Source organism: Cygnus atratus, chromosome 5 (assembly GCF_013377495.2).
Source record: "Cygnus atratus isolate AKBS03 ecotype Queensland, Australia chromosome 5, CAtr_DNAZoo_HiC_assembly, whole genome shotgun sequence".
Lineage (NCBI taxonomy): Eukaryota > Metazoa > Chordata > Aves > Anseriformes > Anatidae > Cygnus > Cygnus atratus.
In genome coordinates this window covers 60155939-60172914 of record NC_066366.1, presented here as the reverse complement: position 1 = coordinate 60172914, position 16976 = coordinate 60155939, and the positions used below count along the sequence as shown (strand labels likewise).

At 50.7% G+C, this 16976-nt stretch overlaps 1 protein-coding gene across 1 annotated transcript in view; it reads left to right on the top strand.

The window, feature by feature from the left end:
* Nucleotides 1-16374, top strand: part of DAAM1 (dishevelled associated activator of morphogenesis 1) — an 86940-nt gene extending 70566 nt beyond the window's left edge. The window contains exons 17-26 of the mRNA XM_050711030.1: nt 492-595; nt 5407-5491; nt 6262-6368; nt 7984-8072; nt 8218-8386; nt 9113-9220; nt 11460-11520; nt 12145-12276; nt 14378-14548; nt 14744-16374. Coding sequence (XP_050566987.1) covers nt 492-595; nt 5407-5491; nt 6262-6368; nt 7984-8072; nt 8218-8386; nt 9113-9220; nt 11460-11520; nt 12145-12276; nt 14378-14548; nt 14744-14953 — 1236 coding nt within the window. The 3' untranslated portion in view covers nt 14954-16374. The remainder of the gene's footprint in view (nt 1-491; nt 596-5406; nt 5492-6261; nt 6369-7983; nt 8073-8217; nt 8387-9112; nt 9221-11459; nt 11521-12144; nt 12277-14377; nt 14549-14743) is intronic.
* Nucleotides 16375-16976: the final 602 nt, after the last annotated feature.

Genomic DNA, 16976 nt, shown 5'->3' with positions numbered 1-16976 from the left:
TGAAAGAGAAGCGAATGCAGCAAGTTGCATTTGTGAGGCTGGTCGTTTTCATTGATAAACTTGTTATGGTGGACTGGTGCGTGAAGGGCGACTGCAAATGTTTGGGGTGCGGAGCAAGAGTGGGCCTGAGTGTGTGCAGCCGCCTGTAATGAAACATTTCATGCGAGGGTTTAATGAAGTATCACAAATATGTACGCTAAGAAAGCCCTGCTTTATTTATTCACCAGCACCTGTGTGTTTGCAGATTCTTAAATCTTCCCTGTCTGAGAAAATATTTACATTTCTAGCCAGTGGCTTCAAAGCCAGTTCTGGTTTCTGAAGCAGCTCACTGTATTTCAGTTACAGGCTATGGGTTTTACCCGTAACCCGTGGTGACACTCCTGATTAATGGGGGCCCGTTGTGTATCGCATTGGTATGTGCTGAGAGTACTAAATGTCTTCTCTGGGGTTTTTCTCCATGCTTTTTTTTTTCTCCCCTATTTTTTTTGTAGAAGGAAGATGCTATCGACGACACGTTGAGCTCCCGACACAAAGTCAAGGAGCTCTCAGTCATAGACGGCCGGAGAGCTCAGAACTGCAACATCCTGCTCTCCAGGTAGGGCTGAGGCTTTGTTTGAGCTTTTGTGGCAGCTAAATACGGTCTCTGTATGCTGGGGAAAATGCTGCGTGTGTGCAGTGTTTGGGGACTGCAAGCAGCTTCCCTGCCACAGCTGGCAGCGTAATTTGGACGTCCTGCATGGGTGCCATGGGCCATGCATGGCTTTGGGACAGAAGTGTCCCTTGTTAGCAGCTGCCAGGGTGACAGCCTCCAGTATGTCCCGCTCCAGCCAGGGCAGCCCTATGCTGTTACGAGTAATTTAATCCAAGCCCCAAATCTCATTTCTGCCAAGAGGATAAGGAGGGCATTTTTTCACCAGGTGTGGTGTGGAAGGATGAACCAGCAGCACAGGTACTTGGAAAAAAAAAAAAAAAAAGACAAAACCAGCAGAAAATGCAGCTTTTCTCTGGCTCACCCAGAAAAAAAAATAATCCAACAGCAGTAAAATCCAGCTCCATTCAAAGTGGTCGCTCTGGGGCACCAAGCAGCTGCTCTGCTTCTGTGGCACCCAGGACCAGCCTGCCCCCAGCAGTGCAGTGGGCAGGGTGGGCTTTCCCAAATCCTGCGGTGTCCGGACAGCGAGTCAGCCCACGGGGCTTTCTTGCTGGCAAGCTGCAGGCAGGTGCCTGCAAACAGCACCTCCGGGTGGGGAACGGTGCCTGCTTTCTGCTCTGGGTTGCTTCTGTGGATTTTCTTTCTTCCTCAAATGCAGTAGTGAAAATGAGATGGATTACAGTGAGCAGAGTTGAAAGCAGCATGTGAATGAGTGCATTTATGTCAGCTAGAGAGCACAGCAGCTGGACTGGGGCACTGCCTGGGTTGCTCCCCTGTGTTGAGCACAGTCACGGCAGGACTGGGTGTAATCCATCAAGATGCTTGAGCATGCAGCTGAAGGTTAAGGGCACAAACAGCCCCTTTGGTGTGAAGGAGAGCCACTCAGTGCTTAACTTCAAAGGTGTCTGAGGTGCCTCGCTGAATAAAGGTCTTCATTTCTTCCCACCAGCCAGTCCTTCTCTTCCAGCAGTGGCTGGAAACGAGTCACCAGTAATTAGTCCAACAGGGATGGGCAAAAAGGGAGGCCACTGCCTGCCCAGCCTGCCCTTTGGGTCCTTCCCGAGGAGAGCAGCGAGTGGGGCGTGGGGCTGCATGGTTTTGCCCAGCATCACCATTTCCTAAGCACCAGTATAATCAGCCAAATAAATATACAACGAGCCAACAGGGAGCGAGCCCTGACTCTCAGCAGATCCCAAGCTGCTCTCTTTGTGGTTTCTGTGGCCATCGCCAGCAGCTTGCACCCACCCGGGCTCTCAGCTGCCCTGCCCCAGAGGAGACACTGACCCCGGCCTTGGAGGTGCCTCGGGATTAATCCCTTGCTGCAGGAGCTTCTGCCAACCTGACGCTGCTGGGGACTTGCTTGTAGGGTATTTATCTAGCATTTGCAGCGGCAGCCAGTTATTCCCCTTCCCCATCTCTGCAAGTGACCACAAGCAGATTTCTCTCCCCGAAATGGGTGATTTTCTCTTGACAAAAAAGGAAAGGATGAAGCTCCCTGCCCAGCATCCTGCCTGCACCCGGGGCCCTCTGCAGGCTCAGCTCAGCCCCTGCTTCTCCAGCAAACTCTTCTCCAGCCAACCCTTTGCCCGTCTCTGAGTGGGGCAGAGCAGCAGTGTCCTGCTCCCCGTGCTGCAGGGGCTGGGCGAAGCAGGGGCGAGCAGACTTGGACATCTGAAAGACCTGCCCGCTTGGCCCCGTGCTTAGCCCAGACATTTGTAAGCTGCACAGCCATTGTCTGGCTTGCAGCGTGGAAAGATTACGGCCAGCGAGATACTTTATCTCTCTCTGTAGATTTATTTTTTTGCCTGCTTCCCTTGCTTTGGGAGAAATTACTGCACAGTGAGATCACTGGATTTTCCTTCAGCTTGTAATGCAGCAGAAGAATATTTTTAACATTTGATTTTTTTCTTTTTGTTTAAGAGCACTTCGGCTATGCCAATGTCAGTGCAGTGCTGGGTCTTGCTCAATGAAACCACCCCGTCCTCGCCGTTGCTGCGGGTGTACGTGTGTGTATTTTTAGCTCGCTGCCTTCTGCGAGATGCAAATCAGGACCGTGCTCCGTCCCCTTCTGAGCGTGCTGGCGCTGAATGGCTCGTTTGATTCCTCTCTCCGGCAAGGCAGTGTTGAGCATTTTTCTCAACTGAATGTGGCTTTTCAAGAGGGCACGTCCCCTTCCCGGCGGAATTTGTTTTTCCCTTTCACACTTATTACATCCTTCGCCGGGCTCTACAAAAGCCACGCAAGTGAGCCCCGCGCTTGCCGGCCCGGCGGGCTGTCACTTCGCATCACCGAGCCGCTGGCCTTAAATCCCCGTGACAGCAAGCACTGTGACCCCGTTCCTCTCAGACGGCTCGCGTTCGACAGCTGCTGCCAACAATGATAATTATTGTGGTTATAGATAAGCTTCTAGCTTTCACTGGCCCCTTTCCCATCACGTTGTCTGAGAAGCTGTTTGCTTCTGGCGCCCCGCGATTGCTCTCTGCTGATCCCGAGGCAGCCTCTTGTTCTTGGCGTGGTGTTTTGGTGATTTCTGAGAAAAGTTTTTTTCAGCCTTTTTTTTTGTATATTTTATTATTGACTTTGCTTTTAATGAGCAGGGCTTACAGAAGTCACCCTCGCCCCTTGCCACCCACCCGCAGACAGTCACAGGGGAGCTTCAGGTTCATTTGTGCATTGGGGAGAGGTAACTGCCCACCGGCTGCCTTCTCCTGGGAGCATTTCTTTCTCCCAGGGATCTCCTGAATGTTCCAAACCAGCAAGCATCTGGTTTTCACTGGGTGAGGACTGATAGACACTTGGTGCCCTAACACCTCAGCTTGGGTGCAGACTTCATACCCAATGTCAGCTCATGTCCATCCTGGCCATCACCATCGGATGGGACAAGGAGGGCATCTCCAGGACGCCCTCATCACTGCAAGCAGCAGAGGGGACAGTTTCCAGCACTGGTGTGTAGATCCTGGATTTGCTACTTGTGCTGGGACCCTACCAATTGTCCTGGCCACTGCTCAGTGCGATCCTTGTGGTTTCATCCCTGGCTCAGGTGAGATTTTATCTCACTGCTCTTTTAACAAATCCTCTTTCGTGGGACTCCCTCAAATACTGGATACAGGGGCAGGAGGTTTGGGGAGGACTGGGATGAGAAACCTGAGCTCAGAAGGAACCAAAGTTTGCTTGGCGCTTCTCTTCCACCTACCTCAGTGAAGCTAATCCTTCACTTCCAGTCCTGAACGAAAAGTTTCAAGTTAAGCCAAGCCCTCACTAGCCTGGTCTAAGAGGGTCCAGCACCCTTTCTGCTTTAGCTTCATCTTTCAAAAGCTGGCTCTGAGGTCTCGGTCTGCTACCTGAGCATTTGCCAGGATGAAAAATTCCCTCCTCCTCTAATTACCTGGACTGATCAAGATCTTTTTTGCTCCTGATTTTCTTTTTGGTCCACTTAACAGGACAGCCCCTGAGGTCTCACATCCCACCGCAGGCTGTGTTTCTAGTTTCAGCTCACGCCTTTGAGCTATATCAGTATTTCATCATCCTTTGGCAGTGCTGGCCACCAAAACCAGGGTGATGGGTTTCGTTAAAGCCCTCCCTGCCACACCGCACTCAGCGATACCTGGGTCTGTTGGCTTGTGCAGCTCGGTTTTCAAATGCTGTCCTCTGAATTTCTGTGCAAGACCGTTTTCTGACATCCCCTTGCATATGACACTCCACCTGCATCTCCTCTCAGCTCTGGGGCTGGCTGTAAGACCAGCACCCGAAACCATCCAAGCTTACTGCCCGGTGCTCATAGCGCTCAGCCCAGTTCCTCTTGCTCGGGGATACCCACCAGGCTGCAGAAAGCAGCGCTTAGTCTTACCTGCGTGAGCACAAGCAGAGTTGTTAGAAGCTGCAGCAGTGCTCCAAGATGAAGAAAAAACGGCTGAGGGCTTGGACAAAGCCTCAGAAGGAGCCAGGTCTGTGATGGCGATGCTTGGCCGAGAGCCGCCGGAGAGGGCAGGGGTAAGGAGAGGCTCTCCTCTTTCACACCGAGGTTATTTTATTGACTGCAGTACAAAAACATGAAGGAAAGTATTTGTGGTTTTGCAATCCTAGTCCCTGCAGGGAGTGGTCACGGGGAGTGCTGTGGACCAATTAAACTGTAATTAATGGCTGCTCAGCCCAGGAGGAGCTAAGGGCATCTTTCTATCTCTTGCCTCCACTCACTGCAGGCTGCTGAGCATCCGCTTGCCCAACTTCTGGGTTTCTTTTTGGTTCTTCTTCCTAGAGGAAGACTCCATCCGAAGGCAGTTAGGAGGTGTAGGGGAGGCAGCACTGACAGCCAAGAAGGCAGCAGAAATTGCCCAAATTTTCCTTAAGGGTTGTGGAAGTGGGATCAGAAGCAGCACTGAGCTGTGCCCCTGTGCCATGCTGGTGACAGGCAGTGCCACCCCTGCTGTCCCCACAGCCAGCGGGGATGCTGGCACTGCAAGAGCAGCACTGCTACAGGACAGAATTACACATGCATGCTTTTAAAAATACATATATAATGTATTACTTATATAAAATATTGTGAAATATAGGGGGTGGTGCTGTTCCACTGCGCGTCTCACATGTGCTGCTTCAAACCATGTGCTTCAAACCATGTGCTCTATGTGACCCTGCTGCTGACCATTAGCTCAGCTGTCCCTGTCTCCTGGCCGTGTTGGTGGGTGGCTGAGGACACGCTCCTCAAGCCTTCTGATTGCATGGCTGCAGTTAACCCTCTTGCCCTCTCCTCCTCTCAGGCTGAAACTCTCGAACGAGGAGATCAAACGAGCCATTTTGACGATGGACGAGCAGGAGGACCTCCCAAAAGACATGTTGGAGCAGGTGGGCAGCGCATCCTGTGCTCCTCCCTGTAGGCATCGTGCCTTGCAAATGCAAGCACACTGTACGTGGTGCCTGGGATCAAACTGTGGCTCTGAGACACACGTCGTGCCCTGAGTTTTTTGCCAACCGTGTGTTGAAGACCACCCAAGGGGCTGGCTGGAGAAGCAGGAAAGCAGCTAGGTTGTAGCATCGAGTCCGGGAGCAGGATGGCCTTTGCATCCCATGCTGGTACCTGGATCTGTCCTGGGGCCTGAAGGCAAAGCTGTTTGGTGGCTGAAGCTTGAAGTTCATGCCCGGTGGGAATTACTTTTGAAAACTTGTTCAGTCCTCAAAAGCGGAATCCAAATTTTCACCCCCCTCTAAGTCCCTTTAGTAGCATTTTATTCACCTATCCTTAAAACTGGGCTGCTAATAGCACCTTCAGTAGAAGCATGAAAGGATTCCTTGCACAAAATTTCCATCTACAATATGTGGAGTTGCAGCAATCCTTTATAATCTCAAGTGTCAGGGTTAATATGGAAACCGTGGTATAGACATAGTACAGCTGTTGTAAAGCCAGAGTAGTGCCAGAGCAGAAGCAAGAGACACCAATGTGATGGGGCAGAGGGAGGAAGAACAAAGGGACAGCTGAAACATTTCATAGGTGCATTGGGGTCACTTTGTGCGTATTGAAAAATAGTAGTTTCAAGTGACTAAATCACCATTTTGTATGAAAAACTGCAGAACTGTGCATGGAGCTCTTATCTACAAATGTGCTTTCCCTTCTTTAGCTCCTGAAGTTTGTTCCAGAAAAGGGTGACATTGACCTGCTGGAAGAGCATAAGCATGAGCTGGACCGCATGGCCAAGGCTGACCGGTTCCTCTTCGAAATGAGCAGGTGGGGTGGCCCCATTTCATGGAGCCTGGCTGGGAAATACGCTCTGCTTGCTGCTTTTCACATCAAGAAATGTGCGAGCCAGACGGATGGGAGGACAAGCGAGGTGCATTAGGATCTCTCGTGATGCCGCGCTCCCCAAATCAGGGTTGTGCATCCCAGACGGGCAGCAGCTGGACAGAGCAGGGTGAGGGATGGGAGATGGGTGCTCTCGGGAGGTGGTGTGCTCCCAGGGCATCTCCCGACACACTTCTCCTCTCGCCTGGGGAAGAAAAGCTCAGTCTGGCACAGCTCTGCAAAACAGTGCATCATCTGTGTCATGGTCCAGGTGGGAAGTGCTGCTTGAATGATAACAATGCCTCAGTGATGCTCCTTTCCCCTCCACACTAATATCCTAGCAAATACTCAAGACTGATGTATGTAAATTTTGCCCTGCTGTGTAGGTAAGTCCCTCCTCACTTTCAGAAATGACTCGGCCCTGGGGCTCACAAGAATATATGAGACAGAGAGCAAATGTCAGTTCTTCCTGATCCTGGCAGCAGTCATTTAAGACTTAGAGGTCTTGAGAGATGAATAACCTTATCTTTTGCATGCACATCCTCCAGGGGTGCTGGTTTAAAATCTTGAAGCTCCTTATTGAAATCCAACTATTAAGCTCTTTGAAATTTTCTCCAAGGAATTTCTTAGCTGAACTTGGAGCAAGTCACTCGTTTGAAAAGTCAGAGAGTTCTACAATCCAAAATCATTCCAGGAGATCAAAAATAGAAACGCTCCTCTTCTCCCTGAGAAACGTGCCAATGAGTCCCACGGTGATGCACCGTGTGGTTGCTGAGTGTCAAAGGCAGGCAGGACGGAGCTGTGAAGTTCAGACCCCTTGGGGCTGGAAGATGCTCAGAATTAGCTTTCCCATTGCAGGTCACCTTTCGTCTTCACAGTCTCTTGCCCAAATGTTGCTCCTGTGCCTTCATCTTCCAGAAAGCTCAATGTGCTGATGCAAATATATTTCAGGCATAGCTGTTTAATTTGCCCTGTGGTCTGTAACTGAGTGTGATGTCTTTGCCACCACTAATTAGTACAACGTCAGCCTGGCCTGTGACCTTGTCTGTGAGCACCTCTCCCATGGATCCTGGTCCAAATAACTCAAATCAGGCTGCCATTTGTTTACAAGTGAGATCTTGTTTAGCCTAAATACAACTGACATGAGCAGAGCCATCCCAAACTTGCTCAGGACTGGGCTTGGTTGGGATGTGTTGGTTCCTCCAGCCCCACCTCACTGCAGAGCCACTGGGAGCCTGGATCTCATCAGCCTCTGCTCAGGAGTGATCATGAATGAACTGTTTGTTCATACCAATAGGGTGTAAAAATGCACTTGTTGAACCTGCAGAGTTCAGGGTAACTTAGTCATGTGCTTAAGAAGCCATCAGGATCCGGCCCGTGACGGGTGCAGCTTCAATTGTCATTTTTTTTTCCATCCTAGCATAGTTTCAGGGAGAAATGTGGTCATTATTTTTCAATCACTGTGGCTCAGGAATGCTTTGTGTCCGTCTGTGAAGAGCTGAGCAGCAGAGCTCCACCTGGAGCACGCAAAGCTCAGCCTGCACCTGTTTTCCCCTGGCAGGATAAACCATTATCAGCAAAGGCTGCAGTCCCTCTACTTCAAGAAGAAGTTTGCGGAGAGAGTTGCAGAAGTCAAGCCCAAGGTGGAAGGCAAGTAACCCAATCTGCTGGCTGCTCCTCGTGGAGATGGCAGAGATGCAGCGGGAGGGAGGGAGGGAGGGAGCTGGTGGCCGCTCTTTGGCCACGAGGGCTCCTGGCACGTGGCAGGTGACGTCCCTCACCTTTCTCCCTGCAGCCATCCGCGCCGGCTCCAAGGCGGTGCTGCAGAGCAGCAGCCTCCAGCAGCTGCTGGAGGTGGTCCTGGCCTTCGGCAACTACATGAACAAAGGGCAGAGGGGAAACGCTTTCGGGTTTAAAATCTCCAGCCTCAACAAGATCGCGGACACCAAGTCCAGCATTGACAAGTGAGCAGCCCCTGCCCTCCTCCTCCTCGGTAGCTTCTGCAGGCTCCAGCCTTGCTGGGGGAATGCAGAGGTTGTTCAGCACTGCCCTGAGGACTCAGTGGGGTGAGAGGAATCCCTTCCCTCCTGCTGCCTGGCCAGCATGTCCGATGGCACAACCATTGGGTTTGGAGCATGAAAGGTTTAGAAGGAACTGAGCTGAGGTCCGCGTGGGGTTGGATGGGGGCTTTCCTTTCTGGGCTGCTCAAGGGCAGTCAAGGGTAGAGTGGAGGATCTTCCTCCCAGTGCTTTTTTCCCCTTGGAGAAGCCAGAAGCTGTTGTGCCATGGCTCAGTGGCCAGAGGAAGGGTCCCAGGGCTCATCTCTGTGCAGACCCCTGTGCAGCCACCCCAAGCTGCTACGGCCACTCCACCCCACTGAGCTCCATGCATGGAGCGAGAGGAGCTGGGTCAGGTCTTAAACCTGCCCAGCCTTACAAATCAACAGAAAGGATGGAGGAAGGGGATGCTGATGTTCAGGGCACCTCCCCTGGGTCCCTGCTGTGGTCTGCAGCCCCCTTGCTTGCAGAGACCAAGCTGCTCTGCACCATGGCTGTGGTGGGACAGAGCCAATCCACATCCCCTTCTCCGGTATCCACACAGCGAGCAGCATCCTTGCAGAAATCCCAGAACAGTTACCAGGGTTGGGATTTAACCAGCACCACGCTAACCTCGCTGCTCCTCTGTCCTAGGAACATTACTCTTCTGCACTATCTCATCACAATCGTCGAGAAGAAATATCCCAAAGTCCTCCGCCTGCACGAGGAGCTGCGAGACATCCCGCAGGCGGCCAAAGTCAAGTAAGCAGGGATTTGGGGGGCACTGCTGGTCCGCGGCAGGTGCATCTCCTCCTGCTTTAGCCTGCCTCTCTGCATCGCACCCCCGTGCCCCTGCACCCAGCCGGGGCAGCCACGGAGGCAGAAGCGGAAAGTTGGTGCTGCAGCATAGCTTTATATCCCATAGCTTTATATCCCATAGCTTTATATCCCAGCTCCTGCAGCTAAAGGGCAGGCAGCCTCCGGAGGGAGGAGAGCTGCTTGCAGCAGCCGTTTCCTGCTGTTATCTCACCGCAGAAGCATTTAATTAATTTCTAATGGTACGTCAAGTAATCTGGTAGGAAGCGGTTGTGGTGTGGCTGCAGATAAAGGGCAGCTGCTGCGTATCTGCGTGCAGTGGGGGGGCTTTGCTGTGTGGGGCACTGCTAGGAGGGGTCCTGCCTGACCCTTCTTCTGCCACCAACGTGGAGCTCCTGGTGTCCACAACATGCTTACAGACCCCGCACGCCTCTCTGTGACCTGTTTAGAGCACGCTGCTGCCGTCTGGAGAGGCCCCCATCCAGCAAGGCCCTTAAACACGTGCTTGGGGTTAAGTGCACGAGGAATCTGCTGGTGCTTTGCAAAGCCCTCAAGTATGTGCTTAAGTCCCTCCGAAATCAATGGGGGCTCTATTTCAGCTTTAAAATTCAGCAGGAGGGGACGTGCTGTGCTGCTCCCGGGATCTGAGCCTGTGACTGGGAGTCAAAGATCTTACATTTCTGCAGGCAGCATGCGTGCAGCTGGGAGTGTTCACCTTTATAATCCATGGACATGAAGAGGGCCTTAAATGGCACCTTTTTGGAGATGACAGCAAACGTGCCAGGAGTTTGTGGTGCCTTGCAGGTCTTTTTAAGTTTCAAAGTGCTCCTGTAGCAAAAGGCGGCTTGCTCGCTGCACATCTGTGATGTGAAAAACGTTTGGGGAGGCGAGCATCCCCGTGTCTAAAACACAATAATTTTGTGTCTAAAACACAATAATTTTCGGCTGTAAGGGTTAGACAAAATATTTGCCCAAGGAGTGGGTGGCTGCTGGTTGTAGGCATCAGCTGAGGCCGTCGCTGAGGCTGGGTGGGAAGGCAGCCCCGGGGTGCACTCCCCGGCCGCCGCAGGCGCCTTCCTCCTCGTGCTCGTGCCTCTGCAGCTGCTGTACAGATACACACATGGGAAAGAAAGCATCTGCAGAGAGAGGTTTTTTCCCCTGAACTTTATCGGTTCTGCTCTAAACTGGACACCATATGTAAGATTTGGGTTTGGTCCAATCTAGAGCAAAACCAAAAAGTTTCTAGCCCTCTGGAAAACCCTAAACTCCCCCCAGCCCTGCAGCTGTTAAGCAGAATTGCCGCCTCTGTCAATCCCAGCACTGCTAATGAACTGCTGGAGCACAGGGCTCCTAAAACTTCATTTTCCCAGACTAGACCTGCCAGGAACACTTGCCCCGTGACCTTGCGTCAGCATTTCCAGGGACCCCAGCCCTAGGATAGACACCCCTGGAAAGACGTCAAGCCTGTGGTCATCGAGTCTTTGTGAGAAAGCTCCCGCTCAGACGTGGTGGTAGAAACCCGTAAGCACTCGAGCTCAGAGCTCGCTGGGGGCTTGAGCCTTGTGTAAACAGCCTGAGCGCCAGACATGATTTATTTTTATTTCTCTTTATTTGGGTTGTCTCCCTTTATTGCCTTATTGTTAAGGACTGCTGCTCCAGTCCGTAGGGAAGGATGCTTTGTGGGGTATTCGCCTAATCGTGGTTCCCTCAAAAATTGCCCACTGTGCAATGGGACAATTACCTTCTGCTGGCACTGAGAGCTCTCCTGAGCTCTCCTTGTGCCTGGTGAGCTTGCTGAGTCTTCCTGTTCTTAGTCCTGGGACTGAGCCCTGCAGAGCACCTTGCAGGGGCAGGAAGGAGGAGTGCCCCTTCCTCCATCCCACCGCTGCCTGCTCTGCTACACCATCAGCATCTGCTCAGGGTGTTTTAGCACAGCCCCTTTGATTAAAAGCACAGAAAAGTGCTTTGCTTTAAAACAAGCAGCTGCAGCCACTTTCAGATAGGCAGCTGCCCTCGCTGCGAGGCTGTCAGGATGATTTGCTGCTTGAGGCACGCCAGCCTGCAAACAGGAGGCAACGTCTGCAGCACCGGGGGCTTTGCAGTGGAAAAGCACGGTCATGTTGGTGGGAGAGCTGTAGAATGTGCTGGGGAAGGCTGCAAATTGACGTCCTGCCATTTTCAACAGCATGACTGAGCTGGAGAAAGAAATAAACACTCTGAGGAGCGGCCTAAGAGCGGTGGAAGCTGTAAGTATTATTTCAATCAAATACAGTCCAGCCTGGCTCTGAGCACCACGGCATCCCTCCGTGGGGGGGCTCCCAGCAAAGCTGCTTTTATCACATTTCCTAGAGATCTGCTGGTCCTCCCTCCCTGCTCTGCACGTGTGCCTGTCCTCCCAGGGCCGTTTTGGCACTGAAGCTCCTGTATGTTGGTTGGGCACGTGCATAGTTTGTGTCTGACACGCCAGGGGAGGCTAAGTAAATCTAGTGACAACGTGCATGGAGCAGGTCGTGGAATGTGCTGTGGGGTCTCCTTGGCTGGAAAACCTCAGAGGACAGGGGCTGGGGCTGGGCAGCTCACCTGGAGAGGTGAAGAAGCAGTGGAAGTATCCTGAAGGACTCGCTGTCTTGCTGATAATGCTGCTCCCAGCAACTGTCCTGCAGGATTTGTCCTCAAAAGCATAGAGCAGCCATGATATTGTAAAATGGGGTAATCTGAGGTTTTCACGCGTGGCAGGAGGCAGTAGTGGTGCAGTGGCACCTGTGGCACTGAGGTGGGCACACACACAATGGCACTGATGGAAGCCGGTGGTGTTTGTGTCCCTCACCAGCCAGGGCCTGACCAGATTTATTTATTTTTTCCCCCCAAAGGAGCTGGACTTTCAGAAGTCTCAAGTTCAGCAAACAGGAGACAAATTTGTGTCTGTCGTCAGCCAGTTCATCACGTTAGCCAGCTTCAGCTTCTCAGATGTTGAAGATCTTCTGGCAGAGGCAAAAGAGCTGGTAAGGCCACCAAACTCCCTGAGATCTGGATAGCAGGGGAGGGACAGCCCTGCCTTTCCCAGAGCATGTGCTGCGTGCTGACATCTCAGATATCCCCTAAGAGATGAAGGAGGGCTGTCCTGCTGAGACCCTGGCATGAAGGCTATGGGCTGCTCATCACTGTGTCTGAGGAGCTCAGTGACATGAACTGAGGCCAGCTCCAGGCCTGCTTAGAGATGCTACTTCAAAGGTTCAGCTTCCCCAGAGCAGTGCCTTGGTGAGCACTTTGCAGCCACCAGGAGCCACATGTGGTGACTTCTTGCCATATCGTCCTCTCTTCCCAGCAGGCTGGCTAAAATCCAAGGAAATTGGTAAGCCATTGGCTGACATCTGTGATTCCCAGGCACCCTTTGCTTCCCCTCTTTCAGCAAAGGGGCATGCAGCTGGTTTCTGTACCCTCCCAGAACCATCTTCCAGTACCTCCCCCCTGCTTTGGCTTTCATCTTAACTGACCTGGCAGGGAAAACCCAACAGAGAGAGGTCCCATCCTTATCCCACTGCATGAGCTACCTCTCCAAAGACAGAAGTTATCAAGTGCCACCACCTCCTTCTCCCTGGTTGTACCAGTGTTGACCTGATGCTGTCCTCCAGACCACCCGTGCTTGGCACCGTGAGTGACCACTGCCCTCCTGAGGCCGTGCCTACACCCTGAGGTGAGGCCACGCTTCGGAATTGTTGGTGGTAGCCAGGCAGATCTGGCCTGCAGTGAGTTAGGAGATGGCGACAAGTGTCTACAAGCTGTGTCATCTTACGTTGGCTGGATCTGGAGGAGAAGCTCTGGTCACAGCCCCCATAACCCATCAAAGCCTACTTTGAAGCAAGTGCATGGCTGTTCCCATGGTCGTCAGATGGGATGGGCTGTGGAAAATGCACCAGCTCTTCATTTTTGAAACACGTTCAAATCTCTCTATTGTTTTCTCTTAGGAAAGCAGAAACATAGTTATGTTAGAAATTTTATATCCCATGAGGATAATATTTTCAGCCTTTTCCCCCACTAGAATCTCTTGGAAAATGGCAGATAATATCAGTATTTTAATGAAAATCAACAGGAATAAACTTGATGGTTTTGATTGATACAGGGTACCTTTCAGATCCCCCCTTGCATCCTGAAGTGCTAAGTCTCATTAATAAAGAAATAAAAATGCCCTAAATGTCTTTTGAAGAGCCTGAGACACCCCTGAAAATAAAACTTAATTATCCAGGCAGGCTTAGTCCGCAGAGCAAAATTAAAGCAACTTATGAATCTGTTTGTGCTTTGATTTTGTTTTCCTTTTCTTTAAAGCTTCCTTATCTCCAGACCGCGCCATCTCCATATTAATGAACTTTTCTGTGCACAGTCTCCTTCAAACTGGAAGTGAGAACAAAGGATTTCAGCCCACAGGGATGAGTCCCCCAAGGGCTCCTTGGGGACTGGGATGCATCAGCAGAGAGTGGATCTCCTGTCCTGACCTTTGCTACAACCTTATTTGACTCGCTTACACTAATGTTGTGCAAACAGCACAAAAGGCTGGAAAACTTCCCATGTCCCTGCCCAGTGCTGTGTCTGAGCCTGGGCAGAAATGTCTTAGAAGTTTCACCAACACATTTGGTTTCAATAGCAGAGCATGTGGCAATGATAAATAATACCCCAAAAATACTTCAAAGAAAACTTAAAAGTGCGAGTTTCCCTTCCCCTGCCGTGTTTACTATTAGTTTTATGTCTTCAGTCTTCAGTCCCACAATATTTTGCTTCCTTGCTTTTACTACTGCTTGGTTAATGAAGTCGAGCTGGGGGCTCGAGGGGGCTGAGCAGAGCCAGAGGTGCGAAGAGTTGGTGTTTTGGGAGAGGGGGCTACGGGACCTCTCCAGGGGGATTTATAGCTCATCTAATGCACAGACAACAAGACATCAGATGGTTCATGTCATGTTTAAGCCAAGGGTTGACTAATCAAAGTCCTGCTGTTAATTCCATTCTCCATCATGACCAACCATTGGACACGTTCCGCTCTGCTCCATCAGGTTGAAGGTTTTCCATGGGGGTCGTCCCCCCAGCCTGACAGCCTCCTGTCTGCTCTCTCCCCAGTTTTCCAAGGCCGTGAAGCACTTTGGAGAAGACACAGACAAAATACAGCCCGACGAGTTCTTCGGCATCTTCGATCAGTTCCTTCAAGCCGTGACGGAGGCCAAGCAGGAGAACGAGAACATGAGGAGAAGGAAGGAGGAGGAGGAGCGCCGGGCGCGCATGGAGGCCCAGGTGAGCAGGCATCCGCGGGTCCAGCAGCGCCTGGCAGGGTACACAGGGAGCATTGATGGCCAAGCAAGGTGCTTCTGCACTCGTAGAACACCCAGCTATCGCTAAATGAAGCAAGAGGGTAGGAAACCACTGTCGTTTCATGGTTTGGGGTTCCGGGTGCATGCGTGACAGTGAGATGTCCTTCCTCCCCGCCAGCTGAAGGAGCAGCGGGAGCGGGAGCGCAAGGCGAGGAAGGCAAAGGAGAGCAGCGAGGAGGGCGGTGAGTTCGACGACCTCGTCTCAGCCCTGCGCTCGGGCGAGGTCTTCGACAAGGACCTCTCCAAGCTGAAGCGCAACCGCAAGCGCATTGCCAACCAGCTGGCCGACAGCGGCCGCGAGCGGCCCGTCACCAAGCTCAACTTCTGAGCGGCAGAAGAGACGGAAAACAACGAAAACCATGAGTTTAGAAACCTGGTTAGCAGTCTTTTTTGAAGTGGCTAGGATTATTTTTTTTTATTATACTGCCTTGCAATTCCAAGCGAAACAGTGGCACGCTCTTTCTCCCTGCGGGTGAGTGTGTGTGTAAGTACCATGAGTACGGTCGGGTCAGGTGGAGCTGTGCATCCGTGCGGGTGCTCATCCCCTCCCCTCTGTCCCCTTCGACAAGTGGCTCTCCCAAGGCACAAGCACAATGTCACGTCCGTGGAGAAAGAGAGGACTTGAGCACAGAGACACCCGCCTTCCTCGTGGTGGTCCACAAAGGTGATGGAGAGCTGCTCCACGTTGCTCTCCCGCCCCGATGCCTGGGCACTGAGCGGGGCCATTTGCTGGGACGCCTTGCACACAACCCCGGCAGAAAAGAGGAAAAAGCTAAGTTGACTGGACTTGATGAGGTTTTTTTCGGTGTCGTGGTTATTCCCAAAACTTGCACTTCTGTGCTTACATGCTGGTCCCCAAGCTCGGTGCCACGAGCGCTCCCGGTGATGCTCTTCTTCCCGTCATTTTTGGGAAACGCTCTTCTTTTCCTTTTACCTTGCTAAAGGAAAAGTTTCCCCGAGTGTGCTTATTGCTCACACAGCACCCAGGTGTATTTATACTTTTATAACGTTTCCTGGCCCGAGATGGCGGGAAGGGTTGGTTCTCGGACGCGACAAGGAGCATAAACTTTCGTGTTGTAATTTTTATTCTTGCTTTCTGTTCAATGGGACAAACTGTATCCTCTGTAGATGTCGGTCAGGACGGAAGGTCACCCGGCGTACAACGGGGCCGGTGCAAAACTCGCGGGCTCGCACCTGCGCCCGCCTTCTTTTCTGTTCTTGTTTTTCTTTTTTTTAATGGACACCAGAAGCAACGATGCCAAGAAATGTGTCTCTTCGCGGTGTCCTTTTTTTGACTGGTTTGCTGTTCAATGTCCTTGCAAATTTGTAAGCAGAACTACCTGTAAAATGTCAGTCCAAAAAAAAAAAAAAGAAAATAATAAAAAGAATTCAAAGCTCTCAGGGAGTAATAATTTAAAGGTTTAGAAAATTAAAAATTGGAGAATAAAAAGTAAACGCCATTAACATATTAACATTTCTATTCTTAAATTATGCTGAGTATATAAAGGACTGTTACTTTTTGCTTTTATTTATTTGTGGTGTGTTTTTTGAGGAAACAAGACAAAACCTTTTTATACCACCAATACTTTTGTGATCCTTTTTTATTTGTTTGTTCTTTTTCCTGTGGAGAGATGAGTTTGTCCCTGTTGCACTAGATATTAACACTATTTGAAATAAGTTTTTTTTTTTTTTGTCAGATAATCGGTATTGCTGATGGGGTATGGGATGTCAGTGAACTATATGTACTGTATAGCGAAAGTGCTGTTTAAACTAATTTGTATAAAAATATGGTTCTAAGCACCTGAAGGCCGCGGGGTCTGCGTGCTGTGTGAAAGCTGTGAAATATCACTCTAAACAGAGTTGTCAAGAGCTGTGGTTTTACCATTTTGTTCTTTTCTTCATTGCAACTTTTGACGCACTGTAGATTTAAAAAAAAAAAAAAAGGAAAAAAAGAAAAAAAAAAAAGACTTTCTGAGTAGCATTAAAGCAGTAATAAATCAAGCAGGTGAGCGCAAAAGTCCAGCACCTCATTTCCAAGCAGCTGCGCAACCTGCGGGTTATGTTCAAAGATGGAGTTAAGCACTTTGCTTTCAGAAGGAGGGGGAAATAAAGACAAAAGGTAATGATAATACTATTCCTTAACTAAAGTGCCTCTATTTATATTTTTTATTTATGGCTGAAAATACGGGGCTGGTACAATTGAGGGAATGGACTTGGGGGGGGTGGGATTTAAAAACAAAACAAAACAAAAAGATGAAAAAGGTTAAAAAAAAAAAAAGTCTGGCCTCTGATGGTTTAAGGAATGGTTTCTCATGTCGAACTCGCAAGGCGGTCGGATGGGAAAGGGCGAT